Source organism: Oreochromis aureus, linkage group 5 (assembly GCF_013358895.1).
Source record: "Oreochromis aureus strain Israel breed Guangdong linkage group 5, ZZ_aureus, whole genome shotgun sequence".
Classification (NCBI taxonomy): domain Eukaryota; kingdom Metazoa; phylum Chordata; class Actinopteri; order Cichliformes; family Cichlidae; genus Oreochromis; species Oreochromis aureus.
Window position 1 is genome coordinate 19,686,302 of NC_052946.1, and position 17,732 is coordinate 19,704,033.

General features: G+C 40.5%; 1 protein-coding gene across 1 annotated transcript in view; it reads left to right on the forward strand.

Annotated features, from left to right (window-relative positions):
- Positions 1-3,183: 3,183 nt before the first annotated feature.
- dstyk (dual serine/threonine and tyrosine protein kinase) overlaps positions 3,184-17,732 on the forward strand; it is a 29,157-nt gene continuing 14,608 nt past the window's right edge. Inside the window, exons 1-4 of the mRNA XM_031757102.2 lie at positions 3,184-4,438; positions 7,285-7,694; positions 15,457-15,951; positions 16,114-16,309. Of these exons, the coding sequence (XP_031612962.1) occupies positions 4,240-4,438; positions 7,285-7,694; positions 15,457-15,951; positions 16,114-16,309 (1,300 nt within the window). The 5' untranslated portion in view covers positions 3,184-4,239. The remainder of the gene's footprint in view (positions 4,439-7,284; positions 7,695-15,456; positions 15,952-16,113; positions 16,310-17,732) is intronic.

Genomic DNA, 17,732 nt, shown 5'->3' on the forward strand with positions numbered 1-17,732 from the left:
TGTGCTTCAGCTTTATTTAAAGTTAATGTTAAAAAGAAGAAGAAGAAATTATTCAGTATTGCCTGGTAACCTCTTTTAATGCCCACACAAACCTTTTTTTGGTTTTGTTTTGTTTAGTTTTTAATTTTTGGGTGATTGGTGTAAAAATCTGTGTTCCATATAAACAGACCAAGGACACCCCACAAAGACGAAAAACAAAACAAAACAAACAAAACAAACAAATGGGGCACAGAAGTTGAACACGTAGTTGCAACATATCCAGTGGTTGCATTTAAGTAAATTTACTCAAACGATCGCCGTCTGACGAAACCGACATGTTGGCCTACTTTGCAACACACACCAGATCTCATATATGAGAATAGTAGTGCAAATGACCCAGTGTTGATTATAATATTGGTGCTATCAGCAAATGAGGTAAATGATGACAGATGATACTATAATTCTCTTATGTGATAAAATGCAGATGGATGGTATAAGAGTATGTGGTATTATAAAGTATTGTTGTGCACGTTTAGAGTATTTAAAACCTAGACAGGAATAAAGCATTACTTTTGACAGACAGTTGCTTATTTTCAAACCACTGTGTAATCGATGGAGCTTATGCCTCGAAACTATCCTCTTAAAACGTTATGAATAAGCCAGCTTCTTTCCCATCATTGCTTCTTGCTCATTTCCAATGAAGTGGAAAAAATACACAGCTCTCTAAGATCAAATCTGCAAGGTCAAAAAATGAGTTTTTGTGTTTTGCTTTTTTCTATTCCACCAACGGACCGCATTTTCAGTCCTGACTGACTTCATGCAGCTATGTTTGTTTGGATATTCTGATCTAAACGGGAAGCCAGTGGTGAGCTGGGAGAAGTGAAATCTGGAACAGAAAACGTTTAGATGAATAATGTTGTTGCAGCTATGGGCCACTGGAGGTCAGCATGCAGTCACTGTTTGCAACACTGCAGGCTGGTTAACCTGATTCGAGGCCACACGTTCATCACTATATATTCAGTACAAACCTTAAGGCAAAACATCTGACAAGTGTTTGTCAGTCAAGACAAGATGAGCCGCCTTCCCTGATCTTCATGAATTAATACTTTAAACCAAGCAAAGCTGCGTGTTCACACATTCTGTTTTAACTGACAGGACCTCAAACTTTTATTGTCCTTCAGAAGCTGAAATGTCACTAACAGCATTACATTTCACTGAAACAAACAAGCTGCTTTTACTTGTCCTTGCATAAACCATGTTAGTCAAACTTACTTGAACTGCAGTTTTTCCCACTCTGGTTGCCCGTGCACCCCGCAGCGGCGCTATGCTTCAGCAGGGGGTCTGCTCCACATTTTGGGAACCAGTGTTCTAAATCGTTGGCCTTTTTCTGTTTACCGCTCACTAATGTTTCACAGATTATTCACTCGTGCATGCAGAGGAACATTTTGAACAAATAAACGACAGTGAAGTAGAAAAAAAAAGAGAACAGTAATATAAAAGTGCTTTCGCAGCTAAGTAATGTGGTCAATTATATGTTGTTGTGTTGGGAATCAAATCAAAATACCAGCTAGATAACCAAAAATGTTTTGTTGGCAATGACATCAGGTCAGATAAGGTCACTGTGGACTGTGGTGTTCGCGGATGACATTGTGATCTGTAGTGAGAGCTGGGAGCAGGTGGAAGAGAGCCTGGAGAGGTGGAGGTATGCACCAAAGACAAGAGGAATGAAAGTCAGTAGAAGCAAGATGGAGTAGAGTCAGGGTGGAGTGAGTGGAGTCGAGTGTCAGGGGTAATTTATAACAGAAGGATAGTAGCAAGCGTGAAAGAGAGAATTTACATGATGGTTGTGAGACCTGCCGTGATGTATGATTTTGAGACCGCGGCACTGACAAAAAAAACAGGAGGCTGAGCTGGAGATGTTAAAGTTTTCACTGGGAGTGACGAGAATGGAAATAAGTAGAAATGAGTAGATCAGATGGACAGCTCAGGCTGAACAGTTTGGAGACATGTGCATGTGCAGAGGAGGGACAGATACACACATTTAAATCTTTATTAAAAACACATTTATTCTCTTTGGCATTTGATTTGAGTGTAAAATACTTTTGGACAATTGCATTTTATGTTATGGTTTTATTTTATTTTATTTTACTTTATGCTAATTATTTCTGCATTTTACTGTAGTTTTTCTTGGGGCTATATACTTTTAATGTATAGCACTTTGGTCAACCCTGTTGTTTTAAATCTTCTATATAAATACATTTGACCTTTGAGAGGACGCTAAATATCAAGCTGCCAGGTAAGAAGACAAGAGGAAGACCATAGAGGTGATTCAGTGAAGGATGTAGTGAAGTAGGAAATGCGGAGGGTTGTTGTGACAGAGGAGGATGATAGGGGATAGAGTGAGATGGAGGCAGAAGCTCTGTTGTGGCAACCTCTTAACTGAAAGAAGAAGAAGTTTCAAGAAGAGAACATAAATGAATCTGTAAAGTGATTGCACATGTGATTTCCAAATATTATTAGTGTTATCTGACGTTATATCTGAAATATTATACATTTATTAAATCAGATCATATAAAGCTTTGGCACAGAAAATATTCCTGATTTGATCTGACCTTAACTAACCTTTTCGAAGATAATGTTTTTGTAATTCAACCTTTCTGCCAGAAGAGGGAGCTCACTAGCAGCTTGTAGTTCTGACACATGTCTGCACTCAGTTTCTCACTGTAATGGGCCGACTTGGTACGGGGCTAATAATAGCCCCATATTACTTGTAAGTTCTTAGTGTCTTTGTCTAGCAGAAGTTTGTCATGTGGAGTGATATAAAAATGAAAACTATCATTTCATATTTGATTTGAATGTAAATAAACCCATGTGGTATGAGAGGTAACCACATGCTGGATAGATTGCGAGTAAAGCAAGGAAACTTTTGGTTGACCTAGAATTATCCAATTATTAAACTAAATAATTAAAACAACTGTAGATGCCTGTGATAGTATAACTGAACATAAAGACAAGTCCCATTCATTTCCAAGGATGGACATGCACGTGTGCTCATGAATTAGTCGGAGAACTAATCAATAAATCTATATCTCTGCTGGGATTATTATTGATCAGATATTACACTGTGTGCACAAAGCCATAAACCAGATATTTTCCACTCTTAGTCTTTTTTCGTTCATAATTCCCCTTTTTCCATGCGTCTATATCTTCGCCTCCCGGTGGAAACGGCGTTCTCTCTAATGCCTACACTTCCCAGAATGCCGCTTGGGCCCCGCCTTTTCCTCCGCACACCGCTCTCGTCGAGTTTCTGTTTTGCTGTGATTTCACTCCTGCTTCTCTCAGCTATATGATTTTGACACTCCTCGCCCTGCACCAGCCCCACTCGTCCTATTCGTCACCACCAGCGACAGCACCCGGCTCGGTTTGGCAACTGTCAGTCGTCGGTGTTTGGGGGTGGAGGATGTCCGCTGGCTCCACCGGGCCACTGTTGGTTAGAAACGGTCTATAGCGCAGCCTCCTCTGGAAAAACGGAGTTTTTTTTCGTGTTGTTGTTTTAAAGTCGTGCTCGGGCTGTTTGTGTCGGTGACAAAGCCGGGCCCTCTCTTTTAAACACGGGGCTGCACTGCTGTGAAAGTGTGCCGCGTCAGGTTAAATGGATATGTGTGCCGTGCCAGGCTAAGGCGGGGACGGATCGGAGATGCCCTCTGGCTAGCAACGCTAACTTTCAGTGGACCACAGCTAGGTCGCAGCACTGATTTCTTAGCGTAATTTTGGCCGACACTACGTAGCCTTACGTGCGTGCTTTGTTTTTAAGACACTTGCAAGTTTGTTGTTAGTAATGAAAAAACACTGCGACTATTAAAAGGAAGTAAAAATGATTAAATAGCGATAACTCGAAGCGGTTTTCTTCCACTCGAAGCTTGACGTGAAACTAGCTTAGCCGTGCTTGTCAACAGGACAACAACAAATGCCTTCTTCTCATTCACGGACACAACAGACAGTGGGGACCGTTTAGCACTGACGCACTCCTACTTCATGTATGTTTAAGGACACTACCTGTTAACTTGACTCCTTTTCTTTCTTTCTTTTTAATTAACAAATGCTAGCAGGTGGTTTTGGGCGAGCATGTGAACTAACTAGTTAGCGCGCAAGGAAAGGGGTGTGCATTAAGACATTTCGGGTTCACTCAAGGTGTTTGGCACCTGCTTAACCACTTAAGTCGCATCGAGGACAAGGCAGCAGCAGCCCAGTCTGTTTACCATGGCGGGAAATGCACAACAGCAGAAAACGACTCCTCTAACTCGGGAACTGACGAGAGTATTTACCAGCTACAACAAGCACTCCGTACAGCTGAAGAAAAACCTAAAGGAGACTAATGCTTTCTTCCGGGAAATACGGCAAAACTACAGCAATGCTTGTGCATCGACCATGAGCTCGGCTTCAGCTTCTCTGGAGGCAGGTAGGTTTGAACACCACCTGGAAATACACATGTACTGCATCCACGTTTGCATGTTTAAAGCACCCACAGCTGGGGTTACACTTAAGCATGCAGAAGGGAAGTAAAAAGAAAAGGCTAACTGCTGCCGCTACTGCTAAGTGATTATTGCACCAGCAGGCAGGTTGGGAGAAAAATCCATTCATTTGGCTCAAAGAAAACTAAAGAGATTAAACCCCCTCTGGAAAGCATGTGCAGAATAAGTGCACCAAATATGCTGAGATTTGTGCACTGGCTGCTTGAGTCATCTCTGATTAGATTCAAGTTACGGGTCATAGATTTCTCTTTCTCTCTCTCTCTCTCTCTCTCTCTCTCTCTCTCTCTCTCTCTCTCTCTATATATATATGTGTGTGTGTGTGTGTGTGTGTGTGTGTGTGTGTGTATATATATATATATACACACATACATACATATACTTATACTTATACTTTTGTGTGTCCAAAACCATGAGCACTGTCTCCAGCATCATTTCATCAGAAAATTCAGAGATCTTTTTCTGTGAAATAAACAGACTGGGCTTGATAATCATCTTCAGCAATTGCATACAGAGGTCAGAGTCTGTTCTCCTCCTCTCCGTGTTGAATGTGCAAAGATAACTGAAGGTTAGCCATAATCAACAGAAAAAAACAATAACAAAATGCTGCCAAGTGCATGTCTTCACCTGCCATCCCATTCATCTTGGAAATATCCTGGGTGTATATATACTTGCTGTGTGTGTGTGTTTGGGCTGTGTTGACTTGCTTGCGTTATTGCTTCATGTTAGGTCAATAAGGGCAGGTTAGAAGTGCAGTAAAGCCACTGTAGTGCTAGAAAGTAATGCAGTGGTATGTGACTATAAAGGGGGCTGTTGCAGCTATGCGCTGTCTTTGTTATGTAAGTGTTTTAGACTGTGACTCAGCATCATTGAGGATTATATCAGAGCCCCACAATAATTGAAATGAATTGATTCTTCTGTTTGTGCTCCATACCTTAGGGCTAGACCTGGGAAAAAAAATAATCCCCAAAAAATAATATTTGATGAAGAGTGGTTCATTGTCTCTGTTGTGGAATATGATATCCTGTATTCTTGGAGTCATGCTAAAATACCAAGAATAATATAGATGTAATAATCTGAGTGTCCCATCTTTGATATCAGTGCTGACTAGGGGTGGGAGAAGACTTCAGTACAGTAGTATATTGTATTGCTTCTTCATGTGGTATGTTATTGATAAGGATGCACATGAGCCATAATTGATGTGTAAAGATAACCTGTTATTCTTATTAATGTTTCATAAAAATAATTTGAAAAAATCCCATATTTATCTTATATGGGACTGTGATGCATTACCTCACTTCATCCTTTGAACTGTTTAATTGCTTCCTCTTTTTTTTTAAGCCATCTTTCTTTTGATTGGCTGAATCTTGTAAACAGAAGGTTTAAAAAGCACCATGGGTGGGATGACTGTGTTCCCAACAACAGCTGAGTATCTCTGATGACTGTATTGGTGGTATCCAAATACTTGTAGGATACCTTTAAAGTATTTGTGCAAAATTTTCTTCCTACTAATTTTACAGATACAACACCACCTTTTAATTCTGATTAGTTTGTCAGGACAGTGGAAAATCTTTAATCATAATGCCATATCTATACTGGATATAGCCCAGGAAAGCATGCAGTAAAAATCAGCTAGAGTAAAAATCATGGAGCACCCATGTGCAGGAATAAATAAAAAATAGGAGAAATGTATGCAAACTAGAGGAACATATACAAAAGAGTAGAAAGGTACACATTAGAGAACAAAGTGCTTGGAAGTACTGTAAAGGACTTGGTGTGAGGATCGAGTCCATGTGTGAGCGACCTTAAATAGTATTCCCGCCAATTTGAAGTTCAGTCTTCAGTCTTAAGGAAAATGGCTTACTGTGTTTTCCTCTGTAAACGCATATGAATGACAAATGATTAGTCAATTGAAAATGTTTAAAATTTTTATTTTAACCAAGTCAAAACAAAATTGGAAATGAACATGCTAATCTTAAAGCTTCAAAAAGGGGCTTCTGAACCCAGTGGATGACATCATGGTAGTTACATCCATGTTTTTATTCTTTATATGCATCTAACACGTCTGTAACATCTAACAAATGGTAGGGAAAGTCGAGATGTCTAACTGATAGGATTTTTAAAAGGAATGCTGATAGCAATATTTAGTGATTTGTTTTTTTCTTACAGTTACACGAAACAAACACAAAAAGTCAGGTATTACTCATTTATGCTCTGCTCAGATCAGCTGGTTGTGTTTGTAGCATTATCTGTTTTTTTTCTTTTTGTTTTTTTCTTTGTGTTATTTGTATTTTTTTTAATGGTAGGGAATTGAGGAACAGCTTCTCTTTTAACAACATTCAGCTCTTCATTCTACCTTGAAGGCAAAACCAGTACAAAATTCATGCACAACACAATCTCATGTCATTTTTTAGATGTAAAAAACACAATAAATTTTTACTCAAACACACACAGCCAGTTTAATTTACCAGAATCACCACTTTATGACTCCTTGGTTTGATGCATATCAAACAAGGGTAAAGTGAATGCAGGTTAATAGGACTACAGCAAAGAGATTTACCCATTACAGTGGCTGATATCTATCTGTCATGTCGCATTAATTCTTCACTGGCTAAACATTCAAAAACGCTGTGACGAGGATGTGAAACACAGATAGGATGCTGATGCGGACACCTGTAGTGCCGACCAAGAGTTTCTAAACAGCTTACTGAGTCTTACGTGTTTGTTCTACTATACTCATGTGGTTTCAGATAACATGTCCTCCTCATTCCTCCAGGTCAGCTGAGCTGTATCTCGTTCCCTGTTCATGAAGAAGAGTTCCTACGCAACAATGTGGGTGCTGCCCCCTATATCCTTGTGCTGGGCCAGAACTGCACTGCTCGCTACCAGCTGGTCAACAGCCTTCTAGGGGAGAAGCTGCTGCCACTGGGCGGTGAGGCTGGAGAGCCTTGTGAAGGAGTCCAGGGCACTGTCTGCAAGAGGAGGAAACTTTGTTTCACCCATGGGAGACAGACACGGCTCAGCTTGGCACTGCCTGGCCAGTATGAGCTGGTGCACCAGTTGGCGGCTAATTGTGGTCGCTGGGATACGGTTCCCAGGGAGGACCTGGAGATCCATGAGGAATGCGAGGACCCAGCCCACAGGCTAGCAGAGCTGGAAATCACTCTCCATCACTCGCTGCTTCAGGTAGGCTTGAAACGAGTGCAGATGTCTCTGTTTAACAGTAGAGAGGGTTTGATTTGCTAGCAATAAGTAAGACTCATTCCAAGGTGCTGTTGGCCACTGACAGAGTTCTCCTTTGTCAACATTTTTTTAATAAATATTGTAAACAGAATTTCAAGGCACAACCAAGGTGCACATTTCCTCAAGTGGTGACCTCCAGCCCGTGGTTGGGGAGTGTGCAACTAGGTGTGAAGTGTCTGGGAAGAGAATGAATGGTTTAAATCCGAGGCCATGTCTCTCAGACAGAAAAGCGTGGCGTTCCCTCTCCGGGTCAGGACAGAGTTTGAGCGAAGGAGTGAGAGTTGAGCATAAATAGCTCATGATTTACAGGTTGATCCATGTTCTTGCCCTCAGTGATGGCTACGAGCTGTGGATAAAGACTGAAGGAGTGAGATTGGAGATGGAAGCACGGATAATGACTTTGTTCTGAAGGGTGTTTGGGTTGAGCCATTCATGAAAGGCTTAGAGTAGAGCTGATACTAGTGTTCATTGAATGGAGCCATTGTTGGTGGTTCATGGATCTGATTAGGATGCCTGCTAGGTGAGCTCAGGAGCACAAGTGATGGATGGATGGATTAATTTTTTTACCCTCATGAACCCCTTTATGTGAGATTGGTGCCATTTATGTGTTTCCCATTGATGTATGGTACACTATTGCACAAAACTTTATTTTATTTTTTTTAAGTAATTTAAAGTGAAAACTATTGATCAAGAAAAGGGCTCATAGAGTGGTGTTTACTACTCCTTTTACAGAAAATTAAATTAGGATAGTAAGAATGTTCTGAGATGTTTTGTCAATGAAGTTTTTCTTGAGGAGCATTTTGACTCTGTGGTCAACCCGCAAAGGCTAATGTTTCAGACATTCAACTAGCCAAATGTATTCTGTCTGTTATCAGCAGAGCGGATTAAAGCTGTTCTGCCATTATCAGTTAGACTTTTACCACAATAAACTGGCATTAGATAATGCAATGGGCCTTTTATACCTGTGTGGTTACTTGTTTAATGGATTCAATATAACAATAAACATGATCATCGTCATAATTTACAACCTTTGATAAACAAACGTGCGTTTCTTTCAAGAACTATTTGACTCCAAACCTTTGAGCGGTTGTGTAGTTATTGTTGTAAAGTTCATTAGGATGATGCAGGTGATTTTTGATTTTATGTTCATGAATAATGTGTGGTTGTGTTGTGTCTGATTCTTGACTGAAAGGTTTTGGTGAATCTGGTGTGAGCAGATTTATGAAAAATCATGATCATAGAGTGTATTGTTGCACATTATAGACTTCTATTAAAAGGTCCAGGGGATGAGGGGTCAGTAACAAAAGGTGTCCAGGTCAAAAAAAGGAGACAGGCAGGCAAAATGGTTAATTTAAAGAATTTTATTAATGCTTCTATTAATAACTGAACTAAAAGATGGTCAAGCCACTATCGCTATTAAAAGAAACAAACCAAAACTCAGGCGTCGGTCAGTAAACTGAAAAGTGAGTAAAAAAAGGATTAGTCATCAAACACTCCTCTCCACCGAGCAGGAGCAAACAATCACCACACACAGCTCACTAGCTGCAACCACCAACATGGCTTTCTGGCACTAGAGCTCACCTTTCTCTGGCCTTAAGTACTTCTAATTTCTGATGGGGGTCAGCTGTACAAAAAGGTGGCACCTAAGGCAGGAGATATGGCAGGACACACCCACACAAGGGCAACTTCAGGAGGAGGCCCTGCGAGGGCCATAACACATGATATAGTGTGAAAATGAAATTACACTTGACCACCTTGACTTTGATCGGGTTTGTAGGCAGAATTCTCTTGAGCTCCTGCCACAGCATTTCAGTCAGGTTGGGTTCGGCCATTGCAACACCTTGAGTCTTTTCTTTTTCAGGCATTCTGGTGTAGTTTAGCTAATGTGTTTGGGATCATTACCCTGTTGACCAACCCTGTTGATGCATGTTCGGCCAAACCTTAGCTGTTGGATAGAGGGCCTCCAATTTGACTTTAGAATATGTGTGCAGAAGAGTTCATGGTTGACAGAACACTTGCAGGGTGTCAAGGTCCTGTTGTTGCAAAACAAGCCCAAAAGCATCACCCCCCCACCGCCGTGCTGACAGTTGTTATAAGTTGTTCATGCTAATATGCTAGGTTTGGGTTTTTTCCTAACATGGTTCTGTGTATCATGTCCAAATATCTCAATTTTGATCCCATCTGTCTAAAGGTCATTGTTCCAGAAGTCTTGTGATTTGTTTGGATGCAACTTTTGCAAACGTAAGTCGTTAACAGTCGTTAGAGAAAAGAGCCTTTCTCCTGGTTACCCTTCCAAACAAGCCACACTTGTTCAGGCTTTTTCTAATTGCACTGTCATGAACTTTAACATTTAACTCTCACCGAGGCCTGTAGCGTCTCAGATTGTAGCTCTTGGATTTCTTGCAATATCTCTGAGCATTGTGCAGTTTGACCTTGGGATGAATTTGCTGGGATGACCGCTCCTGGGATTATTGGCAGCTGTCTTTAACATTTTACACTTGTGAATTATCTTTCTCACCATTTGGAAAAGGCCTTAAACCCCTTAGATTGATGGGTAGGAACAGTTGCTTCTCTAAGCTCATCGCTAATGTCTTTCCTCCCTGGCATTGTGTTAACACAAACCTGAAGGCTCCAGACCTATTAACTGCCAAAACTCCATCTTTTATAGAGGTGCTAACACTCGTTGTTGATCAGTTAGTCAAGTGTATTTCATTATCAGCACCTGGCTGATGCTGACCATCTTAATTCCTTTGGATATCAGAAATTTAGCATTTTTGTTTAGTTTTGTTTAAAATTATAGTGATGCAGTGTAATATTTTTTTAATATTTGGTTTTTGTTCATATGAGGTTTTTATTTAAAATAACTTTGAGCCTGGTAAAGATCCCATTTTTGCTTTAATTTTTCATCATATGGAAAAATTATGAAACGGTGCTTTGATTACTGTTTATTTCAGTTGTGAAATGTATTTTTAAAAAATTCAGTGTGTACTTATATTTTGTGAGCTGATATTTACTGTTCTCCTGTTTTGTTTTTTCATGGATCGATTTGTTCTTTTGTTTCTTTTGACATTTTGTCTCCTGCTTGAATTAGCTTTTGCTCACATGGCTTAGCTCATAAACAGATTACTGAGCAGAGCTGATTATTTCTTGTGCTGTTCACTTTTTCACTTTGATTTGTGCTGTTGTTTAGGCATGCAGTGTTTCACCTCTGTTTTTCACACACACTATGCGGTTTGTGTGACCAGAAAATCAGAGCATCTTGAGAAAATTAAATGATTTGGTTTGGTCCGTGAATTGTAGTCATTTCTTATCATGCGTGACACATGGAAAGGCCTCCCAAAGGATCCCAGATCTCCAGAAACTAGGCCCGGCTTTTCCAGCCCACCCGCCCAACCCCCTTACATAATGCTACTGGTCTGGTGTGATTCACATGACTAGGTCATGTAAAAAACAGATCTCAAACCCTTTGGTGTGGTACAGTTGCCATGGTTACAGTTGAGATCTGGGACACTGGGTGTTCATATCACTAGAAAAAATATTTTTGGTGTTTTGTTTTGTTTTCCAAAGGCATAGATCAACATTTGGTGTGGGCTGTGCTAATAAAAGAAGATCCATTAAAAACTTTACTTTAAAAAATCCAATAGTGTTCAGGTTTACAACAACACACACCAGAATATGTGTGTGGGATAAAAACACCACAGACAGAGATGAGATGAATCCGATTGGTGTTAATTTGTAAGTAGCTAATTAAAATTTAGCTGCAGTTTCGTATTTTACAGATTAATGTCTGAAAACCTCAATACTGGAAACAAAGCCAGTTGTTTCAAATCTCCATTTACTTTCATGAGTGACTGGAGGAGATAAGATGTGCTTTATTGTGACCCTAGAAGCTGAAATAGCTGACATATTTTTCAGTAACGATTCAGATTCTCTGAAAAAATTAAAGACAGAAGGACCAGTGTGATCTCGTATTGTATGCATTTGATTAACTACACTTGAAGAAAATAAAATCCACTTTCTTCAAACCAGACAACTAAAGCAGCCCAGTGCTTTGTCTGTGCTGAACGAAGAGCAGAGAATAAGAAGTAAATGGAGGCACAGAATCTCTCTGCTCGCTGTGGCATTCACACACTCCTGCCATAGAGGAGGCCAGCAGATGAGAGCCCACTTGCTAATTGGCCCTCACTTCATCCTGGGGTATTTATGTATGCCTCCTGCTTCAACTTAACTGCCTTCTAACCATGTTGACATATGAGGGTGCTAATCTACCACCATGTTTCTAAAAATTCTTTTGAGGTATAATCCAATATGTTTACTGCCACAGTTCTGCAGACTCTTACGAACAACTGTGATTTTGCCAGTCACCCTTAAAATATGTATTAAGGAGAAATTAATAATTACTTTATATGATTGTTTCTTTGTAGAACTTGGGCAGACTAACGTGGACTTTAAAGTCGTATTAAACCTGAACAGTAACATCAAAACACCCTACAGGCTTCCTCTTGAAAGGTTGTTGTTGAAAACAGGCCCCATTAATTCAAACATTGTATTGATTTTGATTGGTTGCGACCAAATGTTTGCAGGCTATCTTTGTTCCAAAGAGACTGCTCAGACGGCCTCGCCTCTTGTTTCTTGGAGACAGGACTGACTGTCTCCTTTGTGTAGCTGTTGGTCATTTCTGCCTTTTTTCCCCCCCCTCTGGCTCGTTTTTTTTTTCTTCCTCCACCCCGTCACAGTCTCTCCTTCTATTTTTGTAAATGTCGTTAATTATTAAGGGTTAAGAAAATCTTTTTGCATCAATTTTTTTTCTGCCCTGTCACAGCCATTCCCAAGACCACTACAAATATTTATGTGCCATGATGTGTTCAGAATTAGAAACGGTCTGTGACGTGTTCTTTCTTTCTCAGGGGGAAAGCTCTTTGAACATCTCATGGCATGAATTGTAGATTGTATTTAACAGGAGTTTGTAGCGCTGGTATTTGAGGTCATAAGGTTAATGGCCGAGTTAGAGCCTGACTAATAGCAGTCCATTGGTTAATTCCCGATCATTAACCAATCACAGATTGGTATCGGTGTATTTGTCTTTTGATTTGCACCAAAATGGAAACTTGTAGTTGCTGCCAAACCTAATGCAGAAAAACAGGCTTGGACAGTTTGCAATGTGGCTTCAGCTTTTGTTAACAATTCTCTATTAGCAGGGCAAATATCACAGCCGAGCAGTAGGCAAGGGTTCAAATATTTGGTAAGAGTAGCTCTTTGGTTTGTTTTGTAGACTGGGTTTTAGCAACCAATCATGTTAAGCAGGTGTTTTGTTACATGTTGAGAAAAAGATGAATTCCAGTTGCCAAAATCCAATCTCAAAGTCATCATCATCTGAGAGTGTTCTTCAATGTTTATCTGCATTTGTAAACTAGCCAGTGCACCGCACCGCGTCTTGGTTTATGCTTGTGAAAAGGAGCATGCGCAAAAAGTGATGTCACGTCAGCTGAAGTGCTGGTGTGCCTCTACACTTTGGTGTTATCTCGACGTGCACAAGACACTGCAGGTTGAAGACATGTTCGGTCATTTTAGTCTTTACCATCATTTCAATAGGCGACGCCTGTCACGGCTATAATAGCTTGGAGAAAACTTTTGAAAAAAGAAAACATTTAAAAGACAAGACTGTTTCAGGTTTTTGTTTTTATGTTTTTTTGAAAATCTATGCCTTACACCAGCACTCATGAGACACCTACACTGGGGTAAATAATTATTTGATTCCCTGCTTACAAAGAGTTGCACTGATGTCAGAGAACCCTGATTTTAGTTTCATCTGACCACAGCGCTTTCTCCCAAGCCTTCTCTGAATCATTTAGATGTTCACTGGGAAACTTAAACTGGGCCTGTACATGTGCCTTCTTGAGCAGTGAGACCCTGTGGGTGCTGCAGGATTTGGATCCATTACAGCGGGATGTGTTACCATTGCTGTTCTTGGTGACTGTGGTCCTAAGCTGCTCGTGTGTGGTTTTGGGCTGATCCACCACTTTTCTCATGACCATGCTCACCCCATGAGGCAAGGGTTTGACGTCCTTTGACCCATGATTATGCCCATGATGGTGGAGATGTTTAAATTGAAGAAGTTGATCCTATACACTAGGGCTGCCACGATTAGTCGACTAGTCACGATTATGTCGACTATCAAAATCGTCGACGACTAATTTAATAGTCAACGCGTCGTTTGAAGCTTTGTAAGATCCCAAAAGACGCAGGAATAAGTAGTAGGATTTAAGAGTGTAATAACGGACTGAAACACAAGATGGCAGCACTGCTTGTACAAGGATGCCAGCTGCCGTTAAACCCCGAAGAAGAAGAAACTGTGTCCCAGAATTCATAGCGCGGCCCTGCTCAGTTTCCAACAATGGCGGCAGCTAGTTAGCGTTAATGTTACTCTTATTATTCTTTCTGGGTCACAAAATAAAGGTTTAACATATTTTCAGGCGAGAATGTAGCTGTGTGAACTTCAAATATCTGCTCAGTTTATCAAGACACCACATGTTTTCAAAAGCGCTCCGACGTTTTCTGAGACGTCTGTTACCCACTAGCTCGATAGCTATCCGGGGTTCAAGGCTCACTACAGCCGGTGAGAACACCGGATCTCCCGGCAAATCGTTTTCAAACCCACCGCCGTCTTTCGCTACTCAGGTTAAACATGATGTACAAGTCACTTAGATAACTTAAAAATGTTATTGTTTGGCTTTTTTCAGTATTTTATTTGTTCCTGAGTAAATCGGTTTGGCTGAGATTAAAGTTATAGTTTTTACACAGCTGAATAAACGTCAAGCAGACAACTGATTATCAGAAGTGTGAGATGCTCGAGAATATACTCCGGTGTCCTGTTATATTTTAGATAGCAAGGAGCAGACGGCTGCGTTTATTAAACTCCACCGAAACAATCTGCAAATTTCATTTAAATTTAATAAACTATCCTCTTGTCTTTATTTTTAGTTAGCACCATGAACACTTAAAGCTGTAAGCTAATGATAGTTATATAAGAGCAGACGCGTGCTGGTGCAATAAAGCTGTACGTTTTACGTTCAATGGATGCATGATCTGATTAGTCGACTAATTGCAAAAATAATCGGTGACTAGTCGACTATCAAAATAATCGTTTGTGGCAGCCCTACTATACACAATGAGTTGAGATCATGAGTGTATATATAATTAATTGACTGACTGTAATCTGTGGGCCACATAGCGAGACAGCCAATCAGTGAGATCCAGAAGTCAGGCTGTAAGGGGATTTACTTTACTTACTTACTTATAGTCACTGTCTCTATCTGCCTTTTGTTTGGTGCTGAGCAGAAATTGAACACAGGTCTTATCTGAAGTTTTTTTTCCCCTGTTACTGTTAAGTTATGTTTTGTTTCACACATGGGAAATTGTACAAATGTTATTACATGTACAATAAATAAGGTAACTCTGTTTTCTGTCCTTATTAGTTTTAATTAAGTGACGCCAGCTTTGTCAGATATTTGTGAAATAAACCTGGCGTCATCCTTTTAGTAGTTTCTGTATTGCTAGATTTCACAAAAATTAAAATTTGTATTTAATTTGATTTAATTGTCTTTTTTGTAAAAAGATGAAGACATGTTTCCTTTAATGACGGCTGCATAAACTTTTTTTTTTTTTTTTTAAATAAGCGTCACATTGTTTTGTTTTCCCTTGTCAGGAAGCAAAGGTCATGGTGGTGCCTTGCCCAAGTGTCCAGCCCATAGAAGAAGCTCTGGAAGACTGCACTCGCAATGTGATCCCAGTCATACTCTATGCCATCAACCAGGACTCCCTCAGCTCAGAACAGGTGGCACAGCTCTGGAAGGTCAAAGAGATGCTCTCCTTTCCCATCTGTTTTGTCCGTTTGCCTGACAGCGTTCCAACAGCATCCCCAGAATGTGGCCGCCACACAGAGAAGGAGAAGAGCCCCCTTCACAAGCAGCTACTGTCACTTGGCTTTCTCAATAGCCCGACAGGAAACTGTTCCTGTGGCGCCCCAACGCAGATGCCCACACCGGGCTCCAAGCCCCAGAGCATGTTGGGTGAATCTTTTGAAAGACTGCATCGGTCATTGGTGCCGTTTGCTCGCCAGGTGCTTCAAAATCAGCAGGTGGAAGCTGCCAGCCTGCTCAATGGACTTCACTGTCGGTGTCTAGATCTTTTTATCAACCAGGTCAGACAATGATGCTTCCTACTACTGTTCATCTTTATTCGTATGTTTGTATGTATTGCTCTACTGCTTCACAGCAGACACAGTCACTTGATGATTTGCTTGGTCACAGTGGGGGTAAAAGTCCAAACAGACCTTTGTCCTTTGTGCCTCACTTTCTTGCAGGCCTTTGACATGCAGAGGGACCTGCAGATAACACCACGCAGGCTGGAGTACACCCGAGAGAAAGAGGGTGAACTCTTCAACTCCCTTATGGCCATCGCTAACCGCAAACAGGAAGAGATGAAGGAGATGATAGTGGAGACACTCACCAGCATGAAAGAGCAGTTACTGGAGGATGCTGCCAACCTGGAGTTTACAGGTGAGCAGATAAGCACCGGTGCCAATAGACAGGTGTAGGATCTTTCATACTATAAGGGAAATGCCATCTCGACCTGTTTGTAAATGGTAAAATGCACAAAAGATTACAACACAGATTACATCAGAGTATCCGAGTAATCTGATCGGCTTGTTTGTGTCTGAACAGTTTTTCAGATGTGATCAAATAAAATTCTGCCAGACGTTACTTAGCCTAGAAAAAGTATAAGGAAAACCACAACTGTTTTTATTGTTAATAATAATAATAATAATAAAAAATAATATTATTACTATTATTATTGCTTTGCACCTCACCTCATCTGCAGTCTTTCTGTGTACATGTAAATTTCTTCCTCTTGTCTTCTGCACACACAATTTACAAGGTCGCTGTTTGAATGAGCATCCAGAGGATGTGTTTTAACCTTAGCAGTACTGCGGTTTCCATGTTTGGTATTTGTGGCTAGCATAGATGACTTGTTGATTTTGGTCTGTATTGAAGTGATGGCATCACACGGTTGCTACAGATTTGTTAGCTGTGCATCCATGATGTGAATCCCCCATTCCAAAACCATCCCAAAGGTGCTCTATTGAATGAGATCTGGTATCTGTGGAGGCCACTGGAGTACAGTGAAACCAGTCTGAGATGATTTGGACTTTGCAACATGTTGTGGATTCTCTGTAAACAATAGAGATGGTTAAGTGGGAAAATCCCAGTAGGTCAGCAGTTTCTGAAATACTCAAACCAGCCTCACTGACACCCAAAATCAGTCAGACTAGTTTCAGTTTCACCTTTCTTCCCGTTCTGATGCTCCGTTTGAACTTCAGTAGGTCTTTTTGACTGTGTCTACGTACCTAAATGCATTTGGTTCCTGCCATCTGATTGGCTGATTAGAAATTTGTGTTGAACAGGTATACATACGTGGCCAGTGAGTGTATATAAGGTGCACGGATGTTACCCATATACCCGATCAAGATCAAATCTTCCTAGATAGAACAGTAAACAAGAAAAGCTGCTCGCTTTAGTAAGTGTCCTTTACAGAAGGTGATAGACTGGAACCAGGCTGCTGACTTGTCAGATGATTTTTATCGTGTCTCTTCTTGTTTACATTTGTGACGTTCTCAAAATCTCTTTGCAGGTTTCAGGTTTAAAACCTACAAAACCAGACGGTGCATAGTCTTTAGATACTTACGTAGATCTATGCAGATGTAACTAAGCCATCTGTGTTTCACAATCTGCCCCCAAAGTTTGGCACTGCCTGACTCAACATATTCAGAAAGAAAAGGCTGTTGCTTTTGCTCCGAGTATGTTTGAGAAGTAACTTCTCTTGGTTATCTGGAAAACATTGAGTAATACTCTGTGCAGGTGTTTTAACACTGAGCCTTTTTTTTTCTTTTTAGTCATCCATTAATCAGGAAATCGGCAATGT